This window comes from Macaca fascicularis, chromosome 3 (genome assembly GCF_037993035.2).
Source record: "Macaca fascicularis isolate 582-1 chromosome 3, T2T-MFA8v1.1".
Taxonomy (NCBI): Eukaryota; Metazoa; Chordata; class Mammalia; order Primates; family Cercopithecidae; genus Macaca; species Macaca fascicularis.
This window is the reverse complement of record NC_088377.1, coordinates 170,205,996-170,225,686: the sequence shown is the minus strand read 5'-3', so window position 1 is coordinate 170,225,686 and position 19,691 is coordinate 170,205,996. Positions and strand designations below refer to the sequence as shown.

At 40.4% G+C, this 19,691-nt stretch overlaps 1 protein-coding gene across 4 annotated transcripts in view; it reads right to left on the bottom strand.

Moving 5' to 3' along the window:
* Positions 1–19,691, bottom strand: part of CALU (calumenin) — a 33,842-nt gene that overhangs the window by 2,845 nt on the left and 11,306 nt on the right. The window contains exons 3-6 of one of the 4 annotated variants that reach the window (XM_045388426.2): positions 15,299–15,492; positions 10,388–10,554; positions 9,614–9,674; positions 947–1,146 (exon numbers count right to left, since the gene is read on the bottom strand). In XM_045388426.2, the coding sequence (XP_045244361.1) occupies positions 947–1,146; positions 9,614–9,674; positions 10,388–10,554; positions 15,299–15,492 (622 nt within the window). Of the gene's footprint in view, positions 1–946; positions 1,147–9,613; positions 9,675–10,387; positions 10,555–15,031; positions 15,493–19,691 lie in introns of all 4 variants that reach the window. The other 3 variants (XM_005550712.4, XM_074035944.1, XM_074035945.1) reach the window with 3 other exon arrangements.

Genomic DNA, 19,691 nt, shown 5'->3' with positions numbered 1-19,691 from the left:
AAGTGCTGGGATTACAGGCGTGAGCCATCGTGCCAGGCCCATTAAACATTTCTTTTATCAAGAAAGTTAAAAGTGAAAGGGTGGAAAGAATATAACACAACAACTCAATGCTAGAAATAAAGCCTTCATGAGGAGAAAACTCTCCCTTTAGAGAAAAATATGGAACATCTCCTAGACGGGGATGACTACATGCATTTCCTTTTCTCATACATCTCAGGACACAACACCTGGCTACTAAAGTGACTTTGAGCAAGAACTTAAAGCAGATCAACACTTAAAAAGGCTCTAAGATAAAAAACTGAATTTGAAATTGAAGACTAGCCTAGACAAAAGTATACTCAGAACACTAAAAATCTCCATTTTTAGACTGATTTTCAGCTTACTCCAAGCAGGGCATTCAAATCTCCGACACAGGTGACTGGGCTTAGGGACACTACTTTGAACAAAATACCTCAGATAACTAATTGATCAAGGACAATTTGAACAGGCTCCAAAGAAAAGCTGATTTATAGCCTACACAAAGGACCCAATTAAAAAAAAAAGCATATTTGATTTAAGAAGGAAACAACCAGCTTTGAGTAGAAAGAATGGGCCTGTGACAGGTAAAGGAACAAATGAAGTAACAAAGCAAAAAAAAAAAAAAAAAAAATTCCTGGGGATCTAAAAATACGTGATGATGCATGCTGGGCACAGGCTACACACAAAGGCTCTTTTCTGAAGCCAGATTTCCTACAATGCTATCAGCACTGGGCAAAGGGATTTCTAAAATGAGATCAGATAGCTAGTGCTGCCCTGAAAGGTTTTAATCACCAGATTCAGATAGTTGGCTGACTTAAGACTAATTAAGACCCTAAATGCTCTTTGCACCTTAACATAAACTGTTTAGGTGATCCCCTAGAAGCATACTTCAATCAAGGATAGATTGTGTGGGCCTGGCCAGACTTACCTTGTTTTGGTCTGATTCATAGACCAGGTGCCTGGCTTCTGCCTCTGCATGATCATAGTCTGAGGGAAGGATCCAGTCTTTGGTCTCTTCCTTGTCCATCTTTCCATCACGGTTCTTATCCCGAAACTCAACAAACTGCTCTCGCTCTGTCTTTACCCATTCTGGCTCATCAGTATTCCCATCATGGCTGTACATGTCACCTGGGCACACAGACATACATACAAAAGAAGGGTTTGTCTTTTCCCAAAAACTGCCTCATGCTAATCTGGCCTAACCCTTTTTCCTCATCCATTTGTTTGGAACCCAACGGCAGCTGCGAGGGTATTTTAGGCCAGAGAGACTTTAGAAAGCAAGGTATTTTCCTGAGGCTTAATTACTTATCTTGCAACAAGAATATTTCCAGCTGCTGATTTTAAGTCACATGAGAGCAAGGCGTCCTTATACCTTAATAAATGCAGAAATAAGAGGAGAGAACTACCATCAAGAAAGATTTAGACTCGTTCCCTACATTTTATTTCACCCTAAGGTAGCTAATTAAACTAGACCACTTGTTTTAGAAAGGTGTAGCCCAATTACTACAAAGAGTCCATTATACCAGTGGCCTTCAGTTGGGACAAGCATGCCCCTGGGGAAACAGGAACACTGTCAAGGAGTACATTGAGAAAGGTCAGTCAAGAGAGAATCAAATTCCAGATACTCAGTTCCACATATAGTTTTTTCCAAAAATTGATCTTCATAAGAATGTACCTCTGGCCATCATGGTTTTTTCCCCATCTCCCCGCTTTCACAACTGCCCTTGTCCCACTTTATAAAAGAAAGGCATATTTTCATCCATTTTGAAACTAGAGCGTAAAAAGCTCCAAGATAATGAAAAAGAAACAATTAGAAATACCAGGGTCTTGCCGGGCATGGTGGCTCACACCTGTAATCCCAGCATTTTGGGAGGCCGAGGCAGGCAGATCACCTGAGGTCAGGAGTTTGAGACCAGCCTGGCCAAAACGGCAAAAACCCCATCTCTACTAAAAACACAAAAATTAGCTGAGCATGGTGGTGCATGCCTGTAGTCCCAGCTACTCGAGAAGCTGAGGCAGGAGAATCACTTGAACCCAAGAGGCAGAGGTTACAGAGAGTCAAGATCATATCACTGCATTCTAGCCTGGGCGACACAGCATGACTCCGTCTCAAAAAAAAAGAAAAAAGAAAAGAAAAAGAAAAAGAAATACTAGTGTCAGTCTTCAGAATGCAAATGTCTGAAAAAAATGAATAAATTCTTCTGCATGTCAAAAGGTTTTAAATTATTTGCTTTAAAAAAACACAAAAAAACAAACAAAAAAAAACCTTGAAAAATGGCCTGAGTTTTAGCTAAGGGATCATTAAACATAATTTTTGGGCCGGATGCAGTGGCTCACGCCTGTAATCCCAGCACTTCGGGAGGCTGAGGCGGGTGGATCACTTGAGATCAGGAGTTTGAGACCAGCATGGCCAACATGGTGAAACCCCATCCATACTAAAAATAAAAAATAAAATTAGCTGGGTGTGGTGGCCCACGCCTGTAATCCCCAGCTACTGGGGAGGCTGAGGCAGGAGAATAGTTTGAACCTGGGAGGCAGAGGTTGCAGTGAGCCAAGATCATGCCTCTGCACTCCAGCCTGGGTGACGGAGCGAGACTCCACCTTAAAACAAACAAAAAAACCCCATAATTTTTGATGATATATTACATGATTTCTGGCATGTAACTCAAAAGGAGTTCCAAGAACTAAGCGACATTGCTATGACAAAACTTCCATTTCCATCAACTTATTTACTAATGTAAACAAGGTCTGTTAGTACTTCCTCTAAAAATAAAAATTAGGAATTGATGCTGAATCCCGTTTCACTCTAGCGATAAGTAATTGTCACCCGTGGATATGAAACTATTTGGAAAAAAAAAGTGTCAAAGAAATGCATTTAAAAAATATGTAAACATAAAACATTTGCAATACATGTTATTTTGTTCAATTGTGTATTAATAATTGTAATAGTAACTTAACCCAGAAGACTCTAAAAACACTTAAGAGCCAAATCTCAGAAAACCATTTTCCATATTTCAACTTACATACACAATATTCTTGCAAATAAGAATGTCAAAATGACTAAGGCTTTCAAGACAAAATATGTCAGAATATAATTCTGTTGAGGAAGTAAACTGCAAATGTATCTAATAGAAGGCTGACTCGTGAGCCTGAGATCAGCCTGGGCAACATGGCAAAACACCTACAAGAAACACAAAAATGGCCGGGCGCGGTGGCTCAAGCCTGTAATCCCAGCACTTTGGGAGGCCGAGACGGGCGGATCACGAGGTCAGGAGATCAAGACCATCCTGGGTAACACAGTGAAACCCCGTCTCTACTAAAAATACAAAAACTTAGCCCGGCGAGGTGGCAGGCGCCTGTAGTCCCAGCTACTCGGGAGGCTGAGGCAGGAGAATGGCGTGAACCCGGGAGGCGGAGCTTGCAGTGAGCTGAGATCCGGCCACTGCACTCCAGCCTGGGTGACAGAGTGAGACTCTGTCTCAAAAAAAAAAAAAAAAAAAAAAAAGAAATACAAAAATTAGCCAGGCATGGTAGCGCACACCTCCAGTCCCAGCTACTTGGGAGGCTGAGGCAGGAGGATGGCTTGAGCCTGGGAGGTCGAGGCTGCAGTGAACCATGATCACGCCACTGCATTCCAGCCTAGGCGACAGAGCAAGACCCTGTCTCAAAAAGAAAAAGAAAAAAAAGAAGTAGGAGGCCAGGTGGCTGACATGTATAATCCCTGCACTTTGGGAGGCCAAGGCAGGTAGAGCTCTTGAGCCCAGGATTTCCAGACCAGGCTGGGCAACGTAGGGAGACCCATGTCTACAATAATAATAATAACAAAAATTAGCTGGGTGTGGTGATGCTCTTCTGTGGTCCCAACTGAGGTGAGAGGATCACTCGATCTCCCCACCTTGGAAATCAAGGCTGCTGTGATTGGGCCACTGCACACCAACATGGGCAAGAGAATGAGACTCTTGTCTTTAAAAAAGAAGAAGAAATAGGAAGAGTGTAAAATGTCCAAGTTGGTGAACAGTTTATTCATTTATTTTTTCAAGACAATACCATGTGGTGACTGATAAGTAGTATAAATATCCCCAAATCCCTATAAATTTAAACAAAAAAAAAGGGCAATTGGCCGGGCGCGGTGGCTCAAGCCTGTAATCCCAGCACTTTGGGAGGCCAAGACGGGCGGAACACGAGGTCAGGAGATCGAGACCATCCTGGTTAACACAGTGAAACCCCGTCTCTACTAAAAAAAATACAAAAAACTAGCCGGGCGAGGTGGCGCCTGTAGTCCCAGCTACTCGGGAGGCTGAGGCAGGAGAATGGCGTAAACCCGGGAGGCAGAGCTTGCAGTGAGCGGAGATCTGGCCACTGCACTCCAGCCTGGGCCACAGAGTAAGACTCCGTCTCAAAAAAAAAAAAAAAAAAAAAAAAAAAAAGGGCAATTAAGTGATGGTCACATTGCTGCTTACCAAACACCATAACTTTAAAAAAAAATACAGTACCAAAGAAACATTTCCTTTTTAACTATTAAGAAATGTAAAAAATTAGCACTTTGGGAGGTCGAGACGGGCAGACCACGAGGTCAGGAGATCAAGACCATCCTGGCTAACACGGTGAAACCCTGTCTCTACTAAAAAATACAAAAAACTAGCTGGGCGTGGTGGCGTGTGCCTATAGTCCCAGCTACTCGGGAGGCTGAGGCAGAATGGCATAAACCCGGGAGGTGGAGCTTGCAGTGAGCTGAGATCCGGCGACTGCACCACTCCAGCCTGGGCGACAGAGCGAGACTCCATCTCAAAAAAAAAAAAAAAAAAGAAAAGAAAAGAAAAGAAAATAAATGTAAAAAATTATGGATATTTTCTTATATACCCACAATGCCACTTTCATATTTTACAAAATCAATTCCTTGGTATCATCTAATACCCAGACTGAATTTAAATTTCCTGATTATCTTTTTAAAGTTGGCGTGTTCAAATTATAGAAGTTGCTACGGTATTTTGTATTTAAATTTTATAGATTTCTTTCAGAATTACTTCCAAAATATCAACGCTTATCACCAACAGAGATTATTCTTTTTCTCTTTTGAGACAGGGTCTTGCTCTGTTGCCCAGGTTGGAGTGCACTGGTGCAATAACGGTGCACTGCAACCTCAAACCCTCAGGCTCAAGTGATCCTCCTGAGTTGCTGGGACTACAGGCACACGCCACCATGTCCGGCTATTTTTTTTTTTTTTTGTATTTTTTGTAGAGACAGGGTTGCGCCATGTTGTCCAGGCTGGTCTCAAACTCCTGGGCTCAGGTGATTCACCTGCCTTAGCTTCCCAAAGTTCTCGGATTACAGGAATGAGCTACAGCATCCGGCCCAACAGAGGCTATTCTTTATAACTGTTTAAATTTCTTAATTAAATATTTCAGATGCCAGCTTTAAAACACAAAGGGAAAGCTGTTGGTCAAATTCTATCAGGAGTTATGTAAGTGAACAAGTCTGAAAATGCTTGAGTTATATGACATCTAAGTTAAGTGTAACTGCATTGCATGTAAGGTATGGGAAAACACCTAAAGAGAAGTCTAAATAGTTCCTGCAAGTTCTAAGCAAAGGTATTTAGTCAGTGCTGCCACTTTCCTGACCTTGAGTGTTAAGGGTAGAAGTACTCCTCTGTCTTAACCTCACAAGAGAAGTTCCTCAAAGCGGGACTTGCCAATTTTTTCCCATGCTACAGCACATTCAGAAAATGTAGTATTTGTATGGTCTACTGGACCAGGTCCCTGCCCGAGCTGTCCTGAAGGCCAAGAAGACTTACTCACAGGATACGGATTAGAAAGTTCTGAATTAGGAAATAGATACATGCTTAAAAGATATGGTTTTAAAGGAAGTTAGAATACACAATACACTACAATGTAAGTGCATTTTAAAGCTAGGTGACTAAAGATGACAAACTATTTTAATTTCTATTTTTATTTATTTTATTTTATATTTTGAGACGGAGTCTTGCTCTGTGGCCCAGGCTGGAGTGCACTGGCACGATCTTGGCTCACCGCAACCTCCGCCTCCCGGGTTCAAGCCATTCTCCTGCCTCAGCCTCCTGAGTAGCTGGGATTACAGGCACATGCCACCACACCTGGCTAATTTTTATATTATTAGTAGAGACAGGGTTTCACCATGTTGGTCAGGCTGGTCTCTAACTCCTGACCTTGTGATCTGCCCACCTCAGCTTCTCAAAGTGTTAGGATTACAGGCATGAGCCACCATGCTTGGCCGAATTTCTATTTTTAAAAGATTCAGTCTATTTGATGATTTGAAGGGATTATTAATTTTCTTGGGTTGATATTACCTTTAAAAAAATGTTTTTAGAAACACATATACATTTTAGACATATATACCTAAATGTTTACAGATGAAATGAGATAATGATTGGGATTTACTTCAAAGTAAGAAGGAAGCAAGGAAGTGGATGTGGCTGAGAAAAAAACTGGCTGTAAGTTGGTTGTTGTTGAGGTTAGGCATGGGTACATGGGGATTCATTATACTATTCTAATTTTGGGGCAGGTGCGGTGGCTCACATTTGTAATCCCAGCACTTTGGGAGGCTGAGGCGGTCAGATTACTTGAAGTCAGGAGTTCAAGATCACCCTGGCCAACGTGGTGAAACCCCACCTCTATTAAAAATACAAAAATTAGCCAGGTATGCTGGTGCATGCCTGTAATCCCAACTACTCAGGAGGCTGAGGCACAAGAATCACCTGAACCTGGGAGGCAGAGGTTGTAGTGAGTGGAGATCACGCCACACCACTGCACTCCAGCCTGGGCGACACAGCAAGACTGTCTCAAAAAAAAAAAAAAAAAAAAAAAAAATCGTGTATGTCTGCAATGCTCTATAATAGATTTTAAAAATAAAAATAATTATCAGCATAACTTTGGGTGGTTTTTTTTCTTTTCTTCTTTCCCTATGTTTCCACAGGCACTGATGGGGGCTTCTTTTCAATGCTAAATTTATGAGGCGAAGAACTTTGTTTCTTCATGATCTCCTTCAACAGGGCACTAGAAGTTGAAAGATAACTGTTTGGGAGAATTTTAGGTTTACAAAGCCCAGCACCCCAGATGTAAAAGTATTTGCATTAGTTACTGACTTGTACAAAAAAAAAAAAGCATACATGCACAAGGTAGCTTTGGTAGCTTCAAAATATAACTCCTCTGTCCATGAATCTATATGACACACAGGGAGACAGAAATATCTCCTTATTTGGCCTCAATGCTTGATAAGTGACGTAGTTAACAGTTATACAAATTCCTCTCCTTGGGAGGTTCAAAAGAGTTCCTCAGTTTTAGCAATGGCAATGAAATGGCAAAAGCCAAGAATAAAAAGATAAATCATTTAAAAGTAGAAAACCCTATAAACATCAACCTGGGCTCAGTAAATGCACCTAGGCATTTATCCACTGTCCTGATAAACTTCTCCAAAAAAAACCAACAAAACAAAAAAAACGTTTAGGGAAACACCCTATCCTATCTTCTGTTGCTCATCCTTCTTTAAGAAAAGTTCAAAGTACGTCACTGAACCTAAGAAAAGAAAGGTGAACAGTCAAGGAGTAATTCAATTGGAGTAACTGACTTGCTCCAGACAGTTTAATGACAGGTGACAGAGGTAAGGATTAAGTCTTCCTTTCAGGCTTAAAATAAACATTTCAGATAACTATCAGAGGTCTAAAAACAAACGGGTTTATCTGAAACACAAAACCCATGGTGTGCTAGAATAAGTTATTCCCGATAAGTATGTGAAATATTAAAATATCTAATATCTTTCTAAACAAAGTATTTGTAACAATGACATTTGTAGTAACAGTCTTATACTTTCCATCTTTACTCACTTTTTTAAAGAGATGGAGTCTCGCTATGTTGCTCAGGCTGGAGTACAGTTGCTATCCACAGGCACAACCTCATTACTAATTAGCACAGTTCTGACCTGCTCTGATTCTGTCCTAGGCTGGTTCACACGTCCTTAGGCAACCTGGTGATCCCCTGCTCCCAGGAGGTCACCATATTGATGATGAACTTGTGACTACAGTCCAGAACTGTTGGACTCAAGTGATCCCCCTGCCTCAGCCTCCCAAGTAACTGGGTATGCCACCACACTCAGCTCCTTTACTCATTTTAATTTCTGTCACAGTAATTGGGAAACAATTTGCTCAACTACTTGGTAAGAAAGACAGCTTTTTTTTTTCTTTTTAAGCAATGAGAATATCTTAAAATTAGTCTGATGATAATAAAACAGAGCTTTACTTGGGAGAAATTAGCCTTGAAGGTGTGACATCCAAAACAATTTTTTAAAGAAAAATTAGACACTAAAAAGGGAAATGTCAAAAGGGAGAAACTTAAAAAACAAAAGTAAAGTAGTCAGAGAATCAGACAGAAAATATGAACAGAACACAGTAAAAAGGAATGGCTACGAGAGGGATTAGCACCTCCCCGTCATTTATTTATCCATCTCTTAATCCATTCTCTATCTCCTTTCCCTGGGTTTCCCTATGTCAGTCTGGGCTCCCTGCAACTCTTTACCATCAGTTCCATTGAGCATGCAGGACATGCTATATCTGTGCTGTTGAGGATGGTAGCCACAGGTGCTTACTGAGCACTTGAAATGTGGCTGGGATGTGCTATAAGTATTTTAAAAACCCTCAATAATTTATATTAAGTGGAAATTACAGTATTAGAATTTCAACACACTGTTGAAATTTCATCTGTTTCTTTTTACTTTTTGATGTGGCTATTAGAAAAGTTAAAATTACATATCGGGCTCACATTTATATGTTGATTAGGCAGTATGGCTATGGACACTTTATCACAACCCACTATCACACTGGTCTGGTTAATGATCTGGTGACAGCTAATGAGCTAGTGAGAATTGACCCTTGGGGTAAATTGTTTCTATGGGCAAATACATCTTTCTTTTTTTTTGAGACAGAGTTTCACTCTTGTCACCCAGGTTGAGTGCAATGGTGTGTTCTCGGCTCACTACAACCTCTGCCTCTTGGGTTCAAGCAATTCTTCTGCCTCAGCCTCCTGAGTAGCTGGAATTACAGGCGCCCGCCACCACACCCAGCTAATTTTTTTGTATTTTTAGTAGAGACAGGGTTTCACCACGTTGACCAGGCTGGACTTGAACTCCAGACCTCAGGTGATCCGCTCGCCTCAGCCTCCCAAAGTGTTGGGATTACAGGCGTGAGCGACTGTGCCTGGCCAGCAAATACATCTTCCAAAGCTTCTCAGTTTTTCTTTTTTTTTTTTTTTTTTTTTTTGAGACGGAGTCTCGCTGTGTCCCCCAGGCTGGAGTGCGGTGGCCGGATCTCAGCTCACTGCAAGCTCCGCCTCCCGGGTTTACGCCATTCTCCTGCCTCAGCCTCCCGAGTAGCTGGGACTACAGGCGCCCGCCACCGCGCCCGGCTAATTTTTTGTATTTTTAGTAGAGACGGGGTTTCACTGTGGTCTCGATCTCCTGACCTTGTGATCCGCCCGCCTCGGCCTCCCAAAGTGCTGGGATTACAGGCTTGAGCCACCGCGCCCGGCGCTTCTCAGTTTTTCTAAGAAAAACATTAGAAGCAGAGACTTACCAATATACTCTTCTAGATCAATGAAACCATCAGCATTCTTATCTATATCTTCCATTGTTTCCTAAACAGGAAAGAAGAAGAAGAGACTATTAAGTTAGTCTCTGAATTTGCCAGAAGAAAGTAAAGTATCTAGTTTAGGCAAACATTTATTATTCATTAAACATACACATACATATATGTATGTATGTAGGTACGTATGTGTGTCTGTATGGTTAAAACCATTTCTAGCCAGGAAATGGTAAAACATGAGCAATTTCTTATGCTTCAATCTAGAACAACTGAGTCTTCCTGGCAGAACATTGACACTGCTTAATGACAAACTATCCCATCCCGCCCACCTGGTAGCCTTAGTCATGCGAAAGTCACACTAACAGGAGATGTGACCAGTGATTATGTGTACAGCTATAGATAGTCTATGTTATTAGTAACTGCCTTCTGTGAGAGTTCTTTAGTATCACTGTTATTACTCGATGTCTGACTATTGGTCATGGGATATTTTAAATAATAGGATTTCCCCCATTCTTACAATATGGAGCTGCCAATGAAATGGCAAAATATATTATATGATAGAGGTATTAGCATACTAAACAGAATGCCCAAGGCACCTTGATCAAGGTCACAGAAAAACAGTGACAGACCTTGGATTCTGAATTTGGCCAGTACTTATATAGCATATCACTCTGCCAAATACACAGGAAAGGCTAAAGGGGAAAGATAGAATAAGCCACAAAAAGAGGAACTGAGTCCCTGTTCAGAATCCTTGTTCTCACCCACCTGCACTACTATATCTTTCATGTAGTCATACTCCTCAGGGTGCAGGAAAGCTGTGAACTCCTCCTTTGTGGCAATGAGGTCTCCATCCTTGTCTGCCATTTTAAACCTCCGCTCATCTCTAACCATCATCTGTTTATAGTTAAATCCATCATCAGGGTCTGGATCATCTAGAAAACAAAAATGTAGGTCAAATCTTAAAAGGCTTTCAGAAAACATGAAAATGTGTGAGGTGGGAAATCAACTTCCAATAAAGATAAACCATGCAATGAAGAAATAACTGATTACACAGGTAAAACTGCAGCAGTACAAAGACACTTAGTCTTGGGCTACAGCTCCAGTATTGGGATGTCAGAGTCAGCTCCAAGTTCACAGGGAACTCTGGCTCCTGAACTATGTAACTCACTGTTATGCTTCACTATTGGTATTAAGGCTGCTAGAAGGCTTGAATTTTCTAGTTACATCTGGAAGGCAGTGGTGGCTCTCAAGTCCCACACTGTCTGAGTTTTAACTCTACCATTTTCTAGCTGTTTGGCCTGTGCCTTTGTCTCTTTTATCTGTAAAATGGAGATAGCAATGGTGCCAGCTTCACAGGATTGTTATAAGGTTTAAATGAGAAAATATATCTAAGTGCTTAGAAACAATGCCTGGCACATAGTTGGCTTTCAATAAATGTCAGTTATTGCTATTTTTATTAAACATTAGGATCCCATTAAGAAGATAGAAACCAAAGGCCTTCTACCTCATATAATGGACACTTGGATTCAAGCAATAGAATGCCACCGCTTTGAAGGTCATGTTCTTTTTTTTTCAGTCAACGCAGAAATCTACCAAGAGTTACAGGTATTGTTCACCCCCATTTAAGTGAAATTCCAGAAAATGCAAACGAATTTAAAGTCACAGAAAATAGATGAGTGATTGCCTATGGACAGGGGAATGGGGAGGATGAGGATTACCAAAGGACATGAGGAAATGTTGGGGGGATAATGGATATGCTCATTATCGTGATTGCAGTGGTGGTTTCACTGGTAAATACATACGTCAACACCCATCAATTGTGCACTTAAATACATACAGTTCACTTTATGCCAATAATGACTTGACAAAGGCATACAAAAAAAAAAAAACCCCTTAGATTACAACCAAATTGAATTTGGAATTACCCATCTGTTATGACATTGAGCTACACAAGCAGCAGTTACCTAGTCTCTATATAAGAATATAGAAAAGTGAAATTTAGTTTTTTGTTTTGTTTTGTTTTTTGAGATGGAGTCTTACTCTGTCGCCCAGGCTGGAGAGCAGTGGTGCAAACTCGGCTCACTGTAAGCCCCGCCTTCAGGGTTCACGCCATTCTCCTGCCTGAGCCTCCTGAGTAGCTGGGATTACAGGCGCCCACCACCATGCCTGGCAATTCTTTTGTATTTTTAGTAGAGACGGGGTTTCACTGTGCTAGCCAGGATGGTCTCAATCTCCTGACCTCGTGATCCACCCGCCTCAACCTCCCAAAGTGCTGGGATTACAGGCGTGAGCCACTGCGCCTGGCCGAAATTAAGCTTTTTAAGCTGAAAAGATGTGGAGTTAACTGCAGAAAAGTAATAAAATTTTTTTCCAATCTGAGTTCCTGTATAAACCGAATTAAGATAACAGACATGAAAATTTTTTGGTGAAGATATTTTAAAAAGTAAAAGACACCACATTAATGTTAAGAAATTGTTGTTCCTGCAACACTGATTACATAACAAGGATATGACACTGGTTTTATAAAAAAGACCCACAGGGCCCCTTTAAGAATAACATCATTACTGCTGACCTTTGAGACTGTTCAATCTTTCCACACTGTAAGCACAGTTTAAAGAAACAAAGACAAAACTACTGTACTATTTTGAGAGTTGAGCATTTTGAAGCTTCATTCTTTATTGAGTATCAAAAATTCAGTAAGACAGCTTAATGAATCATAAGGCTTTGGGATCCTGTACGTACGTACACACACACACACACACACACACACACTCACTCTCTCTCTCTCTCTCTCTCTCTCTCTCTCTCTCTCAAAGCCATAATAGGTTGAGATGGAGAACATAAGGCAAACAAGCCTTTCTCAGATACTAAGGTGTCTCTTCTAAACAGTTTCAGTACGATGTAACATAAATAAGAAACATAACAAGACAACATACTTTAAGACTAAATTCTTACATAAGTGCTCTCTTCCCTTGGGGTAAAACATGTTGACTGGACTCAAATAGCCTAATAGCAACATGCACATACATACATAAGGATGGAAATAGGAAGATACATTTTTTTTTTTTTAATTTATAGTCAGGACCTTGTTCTGTTGCCCAGGCTGGAGTGCAGTGCAGTCATAGCTCAATGCAGTCTTGGACTCCTGGGCTCAAGCAATCCTCCTGCTTCGGCCTCCCAAGTAGCTAGGACTACTGACAAGTACTACTACTCCTGGCTACTTTTTGATATATATATATTTTTTGTAAAGATGGGGCCTAGCTTTGTTGCCCTGGCTGGTCTTGAATTCCTGGACTCAAGCAACCTTTCTGCCTTGGCCTCCCAAAGTGCTAGGATTATAGGCAGAAGCTGCTGTGCCTGGCCAAAACTTTATTTTTAATGACAAAACCTATATTCCTATAGCTCTGCTTGGAATGCCATATTTATCCTAAGCACCAGTTCTGGCCCTAGCTGGCCTGTATACAGCTTTAGGTAGGCTCTTGATCTAGTTTTGCTATAGGCAGGGTAGATCTCAGTATTTCATATTTTACTTGTGGCAGAGACAGTGTTAACCTTTCTCTCATGGATATTGGATTCATTGAGACAGATTTTAACTAAGAGCTACGATGATTTATACCTGAACTCCAAATTGAATCAAGAACACCCAGTAACAAATACTCCTCCTCACTTCTCTAAGCCAACTCATGACCCCCTCAGTGCTGTCCACCCTCATGCCTCTGGGGAAAGATGCCTTATAAAGACATTGCTTCTCCAGACAGTGCTTCAGCTTATGCAGTCTCAGGCAGCAGAAATACCCATTACGTTGAATCATCTGCCCTGTGAGGCAACAGAGCTCTCAACAGATTTTTATGCACATAATCATACACAGCGCTGAAGAATCATTCTGGGCAGCGAGTGAGTGTCTAGGTCAGAGCTGAGATTTATTTACACAACATTTTGTTTAGATCACCAATAGCCTACTCTTTGCTTTATATTTATCATTAATTCCAAATAAATCAGGAAGGTGTTGGGTCTCAGCCAGAACAAGAAGCAGGATGCCTCTCCATCTGTGCTGTTTAATACATGTGTTCTTAATTGGGTGAAGGATATGTTTGGTTCTTGGCTAAGTGTCAAGCATTGAGAGAGAGTGCCACTTTAGTCTTAGGAAAGAGAACAAGCCTGACACAGAAATAAAAGTCTCTTCACCAGAAATGCATGCAGTCCTGTAATTAACGCAGACAGCTGGCTATCTGTGGGGAAACAGATCCATTATACACTCACTGTTAGTCAGTGGCAGAGAACGCTTGCTTTAACCCAGAAGGTTGCCTAATTTCCAGGATTAAAATGGAGAAAGTACCATTTATATTAATACGTTCTGGTCTTAAACTGTAACCATGTACAACAGAGGAATTTCACGAATAAAAACACCCTGGGTCATCAACTCAGTAAGACTCACTGCCTAGTATTCAGCAGCAGGCAAGTGTTACAAGTAAAAGAAAATTACTAACAGGTGGCCCAAGCATACAAGCTATCAAATCAACAAAAAGCAATCAAATTAACATTTATTTGCCTTAAAGCATTTGCAAAGCAGGCTGATAAACTCATGTGCCAGAGAAAACAAATGGGAAATTTTCATTTCCAAACTTCAGTAAGCAGACATACTGAAGTAGTTGAATTTTATCAAGGAAAGCTATTTTATTAAGGAAAGACTTCTCACCAGTCATAAAGAAATCTAATTTGGTTTGAATTTTAGGTACAACACTTTACTGGGACCATGTCAAGAGACATCTCAAAGCCCCTTGCTTTGCACTGTTGGAACTATGTAGCCTTATAGTGTCTTTTTTCTTTTTTTGACAGGTCTTGCTCTGTCCCCAAGGCTGGAGCGCAGCAGTGCAATCATGGCTTGCAGCTGCCTCAACCTCCTGGGCTTAAGTGATCCTCCCACCTCAGCCTCCTGAGTATCTAGGACAGGCATGTGCCACCATGCTTGGCTAACTTAAATTTAATTTTTTTTTTTTTGGTAGACACAGGGTCTCCCTATGTTGCCCAGACTGATCTCAAACTCCTGGGCCCAGGCAATTGTCTCGCCTCAGCATCCCAAAGTGCTTATAGGCGTGAGCTATCGGCACCCGGCCCAACGTATTCTTTTAAATGAATCTACTCCAAAAATTGTCTCTATGAGGGATGACATAAAGAAAAAATGGTAAAATATATGTAAAATGCTAAAAATGTAGAAGATACCAGACTTCAGAAAACGACAATTAAACATATGTAAAAATACATAATATACAAATTTAAAATTAATAAAGGGAATCAGCTTAGCACTGAATTAAAGTATTTAAGATAAGCTTCCTTTCCTTTACTGTGTGACCCATTTGTTTCTTTGACTCAAGACCATGGTCTCTGCCAGGCTGACATCTTGCCCCTTACCCAGGTAAGTGCCATAAGTCACGTTTCTGTACTCATCCCAGGAGATTAAGCCGTCTTGGTTCATATCAAACTCCTGCCACTGGTTTTCAACATTGTCATATATGTATTTCTTCTGGGCGTGCTTAATCCAGGATTTCAGCTCCCCCTCCGTCACAAACCCATCTTTATCCGCGTCTATTTTATCTACAATCATTCTACAAGACAAAACAGTTACGTTTCAAGGTGCCAGCTCCACAAGGCTTTTTCCCCCAGATAGTAGGGACCTACCTAAAACGTAGCCGTAGGTGGCATTTTTATACTCCTCCCAGGAAACGAGGCCGTCCTCATTGAGGTCATGCCCCTTCCACTGTCGCTCTACATCCTCGTAAATCCAGCGCTTTTGTGCAAATTTAATCCAGTCTTTGAGCTCATCCACAGTGACAAACCCGTCCTTGTCGCCATCTATTTTACTTACAATCTTTCTGTAGAAAATGCAGAGAAATCCAGCAAAAGGTTAAAAAGACACAGAACTCTGGACTTAGCCAGGTGTGTGCCCAGGGCTAATGCACAGAAATAAAAAATTGTCTCCAAAACAAAACTGCCAGGCCAGCAACTGAAAAAAATGGTCCATTACTGGTCTGTAACAAGCCACGTGAATAAGGTCAACACAGTCAAGGCTGGTGCACTTGGATCCAAAAGCAAACTCAGCCTATCTGTTTAGAGGTAGATTTCAGCCTATGGTTAGAATTCAGGAGTGAATATCCACTCCTATCCAAGTTCTCCACTCTTTGTATCAAACAACATGTAAAACTATGTTTTTCCTTTTTTTCATTTGTATTTTTTCTAGTGAAGATGTGGCTGAACTTTATTTTTCTTTATTGCTTACAGAAGAGAAACTCCAATTCTTGGTAAATAATCATGGTTTTCTAAAAATTCATAATATTTACATCAGACTTTAAAAATTTAGCTGCTTTTAGAAAAAGTAACATTTTTGATAAAAATAAGAAGATATCAAAAAAGTTCTGGGATCATTTATATCTCAAGGCAAGATTATTTTTAAAAAACATAAAAAGACAGGAAGATGCGTATCTAAAAAATGGCTAGCAGCTTTTAAATACTATGTTGAACTGGATTTTTACATGAAAACAGAGAACTCTGATGAAATGATGTGGTAAGAATGTATATCTGATTATGAGAATGTTAATAAGCTGAGAGGGTTAGTATGTAGATCATAAAGCAAAACCACAAAGCTAAAGGATCAGTAGCTTTATGAAGCTTTGTAAGTGTCCTTCTTCCAGATCTGTCATCTTTATGGATTTAAAAATATGGGCATGATATGAAAACTTCTGTTTAAAGGTGCAATCACTTAACTACAGAGGCAAAATCATCCTATGTAATGTTACCCAAGTAAGCAGCTCAGTTTGGAATATGAAGTTGAAGTCAAAACTTCCAACAGAAGCGAAATCTTGGTACACTCCTATGCTCTATTATTTGTAGGACTGAAAAGATCGTCAGTTGGTAGCAAATAATGTCTTTCCCCAGTTTGTGTTCATTTCATGAATACAACATAGGAAAGTGATCAGAATTGAAGAGCACTAGTGACACTATGAAAAGAGACTCATCTTGATGCAGATAGGGTGTTAGATACAACTATTACTTAAATCCTATAAGTAACCACCTATAAGGATTGAAAAGATTGTCACTTGGTAGCAAATAATGTCTTTCCCCAGTTTGTGTTCATTTCATGAAAAAACATAGGAGAGTGATCAGAACTGAAGAGCACTAGTGACACTATGAAAAGAGACTCATCTTGATACAGATAGGGGGTTAGATACAACTATTACTTAAATCCTATAAGTAACTAGCATTTTCCTTCAGAGAATGTGTAATCTTGCTCCAAAATGTTAACAGGAAAGGTAAACCAGTAAGAAGTTATCTCTGGCCTGGTACTCACGCCTGTAATCTCAGCACTTTGGGAGGCCAAGAGGGGCAGATCACCTGGCAGGAGGTGAGGAATTTGAGACCAGCCTGGCCAACATGGTGAAACCCAGTCTCTACTAAAAACACAAAAATTAGCTGGGCATGGTGGCGCATGCCTATAATCTCAGCTATTCAGGAGGCTGAGGCAGGAGAATCTCTTGAACCTGGGAGGCTGTGGTTGCAATAAGCTGAGATTGCACCACTGCATTCCAGCCTGGGAGACAGAGCGAGATCCCGTCTCAATTAAAAAAAAAAAAAGTTATCTCTTATAAATATCCTCTTCTATCTACATAGACATAAGGACAATTTTTGTTGTTGTAACTTTAGTCCTGTAGAATTTTAACACTGTTCACAGATGAAGCTATACCAACATTGAACAGTTCAACATTATTTATAATGGGATGCAGTTTGTGCTCAAATCATACTGGTTACTAATAGTGCCACTGTACAGTTCATAAATAAAGGGCAAGGAAAAAGGGCAACCAGAACCCCTCCTATCCCCAAAAGGTATTTTTAAACTATTATAAATAGCCTAAGAGAAGGATCGCCCAGATTAAAAAAGACATGACTGTTCAAGACGGGCTTTTCTTAATGAAGCTGGCTAAAGAGCATTCTATTCAATGCAAACATCTCAAATGGTTTAACCTAGGGGTTGGCAAACTTAAGAAAAAAATAATATATATTTTTTTTACTTAAACAGAAAAATAGTTTACAAGGCAAACTTCTTTTTTAAAAAAGGGACAGATAGTAAATATTTTTGACTTTGTGGGCAACATATGGTATGGTGTGTGTGTGTGTGTATTTTTTTCTTTTTAAACAAGCCTCTAAAAATGTAAAAGCCATTCTTGCTGATCATCAAGCCCGCAGGCAGTTGTGTAAGTACACAGGAAGTGGGCACATCCTATTTTAGGCATAAGGCTCTAAACCATCATCTTTAAATGCCTGTGTAAATTTATAAAGCTAATGGTGTCATAGTCCTGTGACAGCGGAGAACCCTATGGATGCCACTAAATAAACCTTTATTCTAGGACAGACACAATGCATTAGTGCACCTCATGTTATTTCTTTTAGGAGGTAGCACATACCTCTACATTTCAAGGAGCATAAAGCAAACCCTTCAGTTGTTTAAGAATTTGGATCAATAAATGGGCTCCAGAAGGGTGACCAATATTCCTGAAATTTTAAGTACACAAAATTTTCTTATTTTTATTGTTATTATTATTTTTTGAGATAGGGTCTTGCTCTGTCACCCAGGCTGGAGGGCAGTGGTACAATCACAGCTCACTGTAGCCTTGACCTCCCAGGCTGAAAGGATCCTCTCATCTTAACCTCCTCAGTGGCTGGGACTACATGGTCTCAAACTCCTGAGCTCAAGCAGTCCTCCTGCTTCAGCCTCTCAAAGTACTGGGATTACAGCCGTGAGCCATTGTGCCTGGCCCAAAATTGTATATATAAGCACGCACTTTTCTGAGGAAAAGTCCTTAGCTTTCATTAGACTCCCAAAGGGCCTGGGCCTGTGATCCCCAAAAGGATAATGAACTGCTCTAGTTCACTCCTATAATAAATATATCAAGGATTTTTTTTTTTTTTTTTTTTTTGAGACAGTCTCTCTTAGTTGCCAGGCTGGAGTGCAGTGGCGTGATCTCGGCTCACTGTAACCTCTGCCTCCTGGGTTCAAGCAATTCTCCTGCCTCAGTCTACTGAGAAGCTGGTACTACAGGCACGCGCCACCACGCCCAGCTAACGTTTGTATTTTTAGTAGAGACAGGATTTCACCATATGGGCCAGGATGGTCTCAATCTCTTGACCTCATGACCTGCCTGCCTCAGCCTCCCAAAGTGTTGGGATTACAGGCGTGAGCCATTGTGCCCAGCCAGAAAACTTTCTAAATATTAAGAACCACTACCTCAAAACAAATCTTCATTTTAAGGATACATAAAATGGCCTGTCAACATTCTTAATAAGAAAAAATACCTGAAACTTGTATATTGAATTGTTTTTAAATGCTTCCTGTGTTCTTTTAGCTATTATTGCAAATAAGGCATAAACAATGACTTACCTCTTAATAATTATGTGTCTTATAGACAGATGGAAAAAAGGGGGAACCTGTTGTTCCCAGTTCTGGTATACATTACCCTACCAAAACAATGTCTGGAAATGCCATAGTAAACAAGTTTTTTAAAAGGTTCATGTGGGATTCTTGCTCCCAACAGTATGTTACTATATAAAGTAGGGATATTTGTCACTACCAACAAAATTTGGGAGAAGCAAACAGTCTATTCGCACATTCCATAAAAAACATGACTTTATCATCTTGTTCTAATCAAATACAGAATCTGCATATGTGACGAACTTTTAATATTCACTGATCACAAAAACGAGTACTTTCTACTGAAAACTGCCAGCAGAGCTTTATCCCTACCTGCAAGGGATCAGAATATCCTCATTAAAGTACCATCTACACTAAATGACACCAAACCTAAGGGCCTTCCATTATTTAAGAGTAATTCTGTGAAAAAATATGTGCAGAACAAAATGTGGGTTGGACATGCACAAAATTAATGGGCGTAACATAAAGAATTAGAATACCCTCTGCATTTCTATTTTCTTTTCTTTTTTTTGAGATGGAGTCTCGCTCTGTTGCCCAGGCTGGAGTGCAGTGGCACGATCTCAGCTCACTGCAAGCTCCACCTCCCGGGTT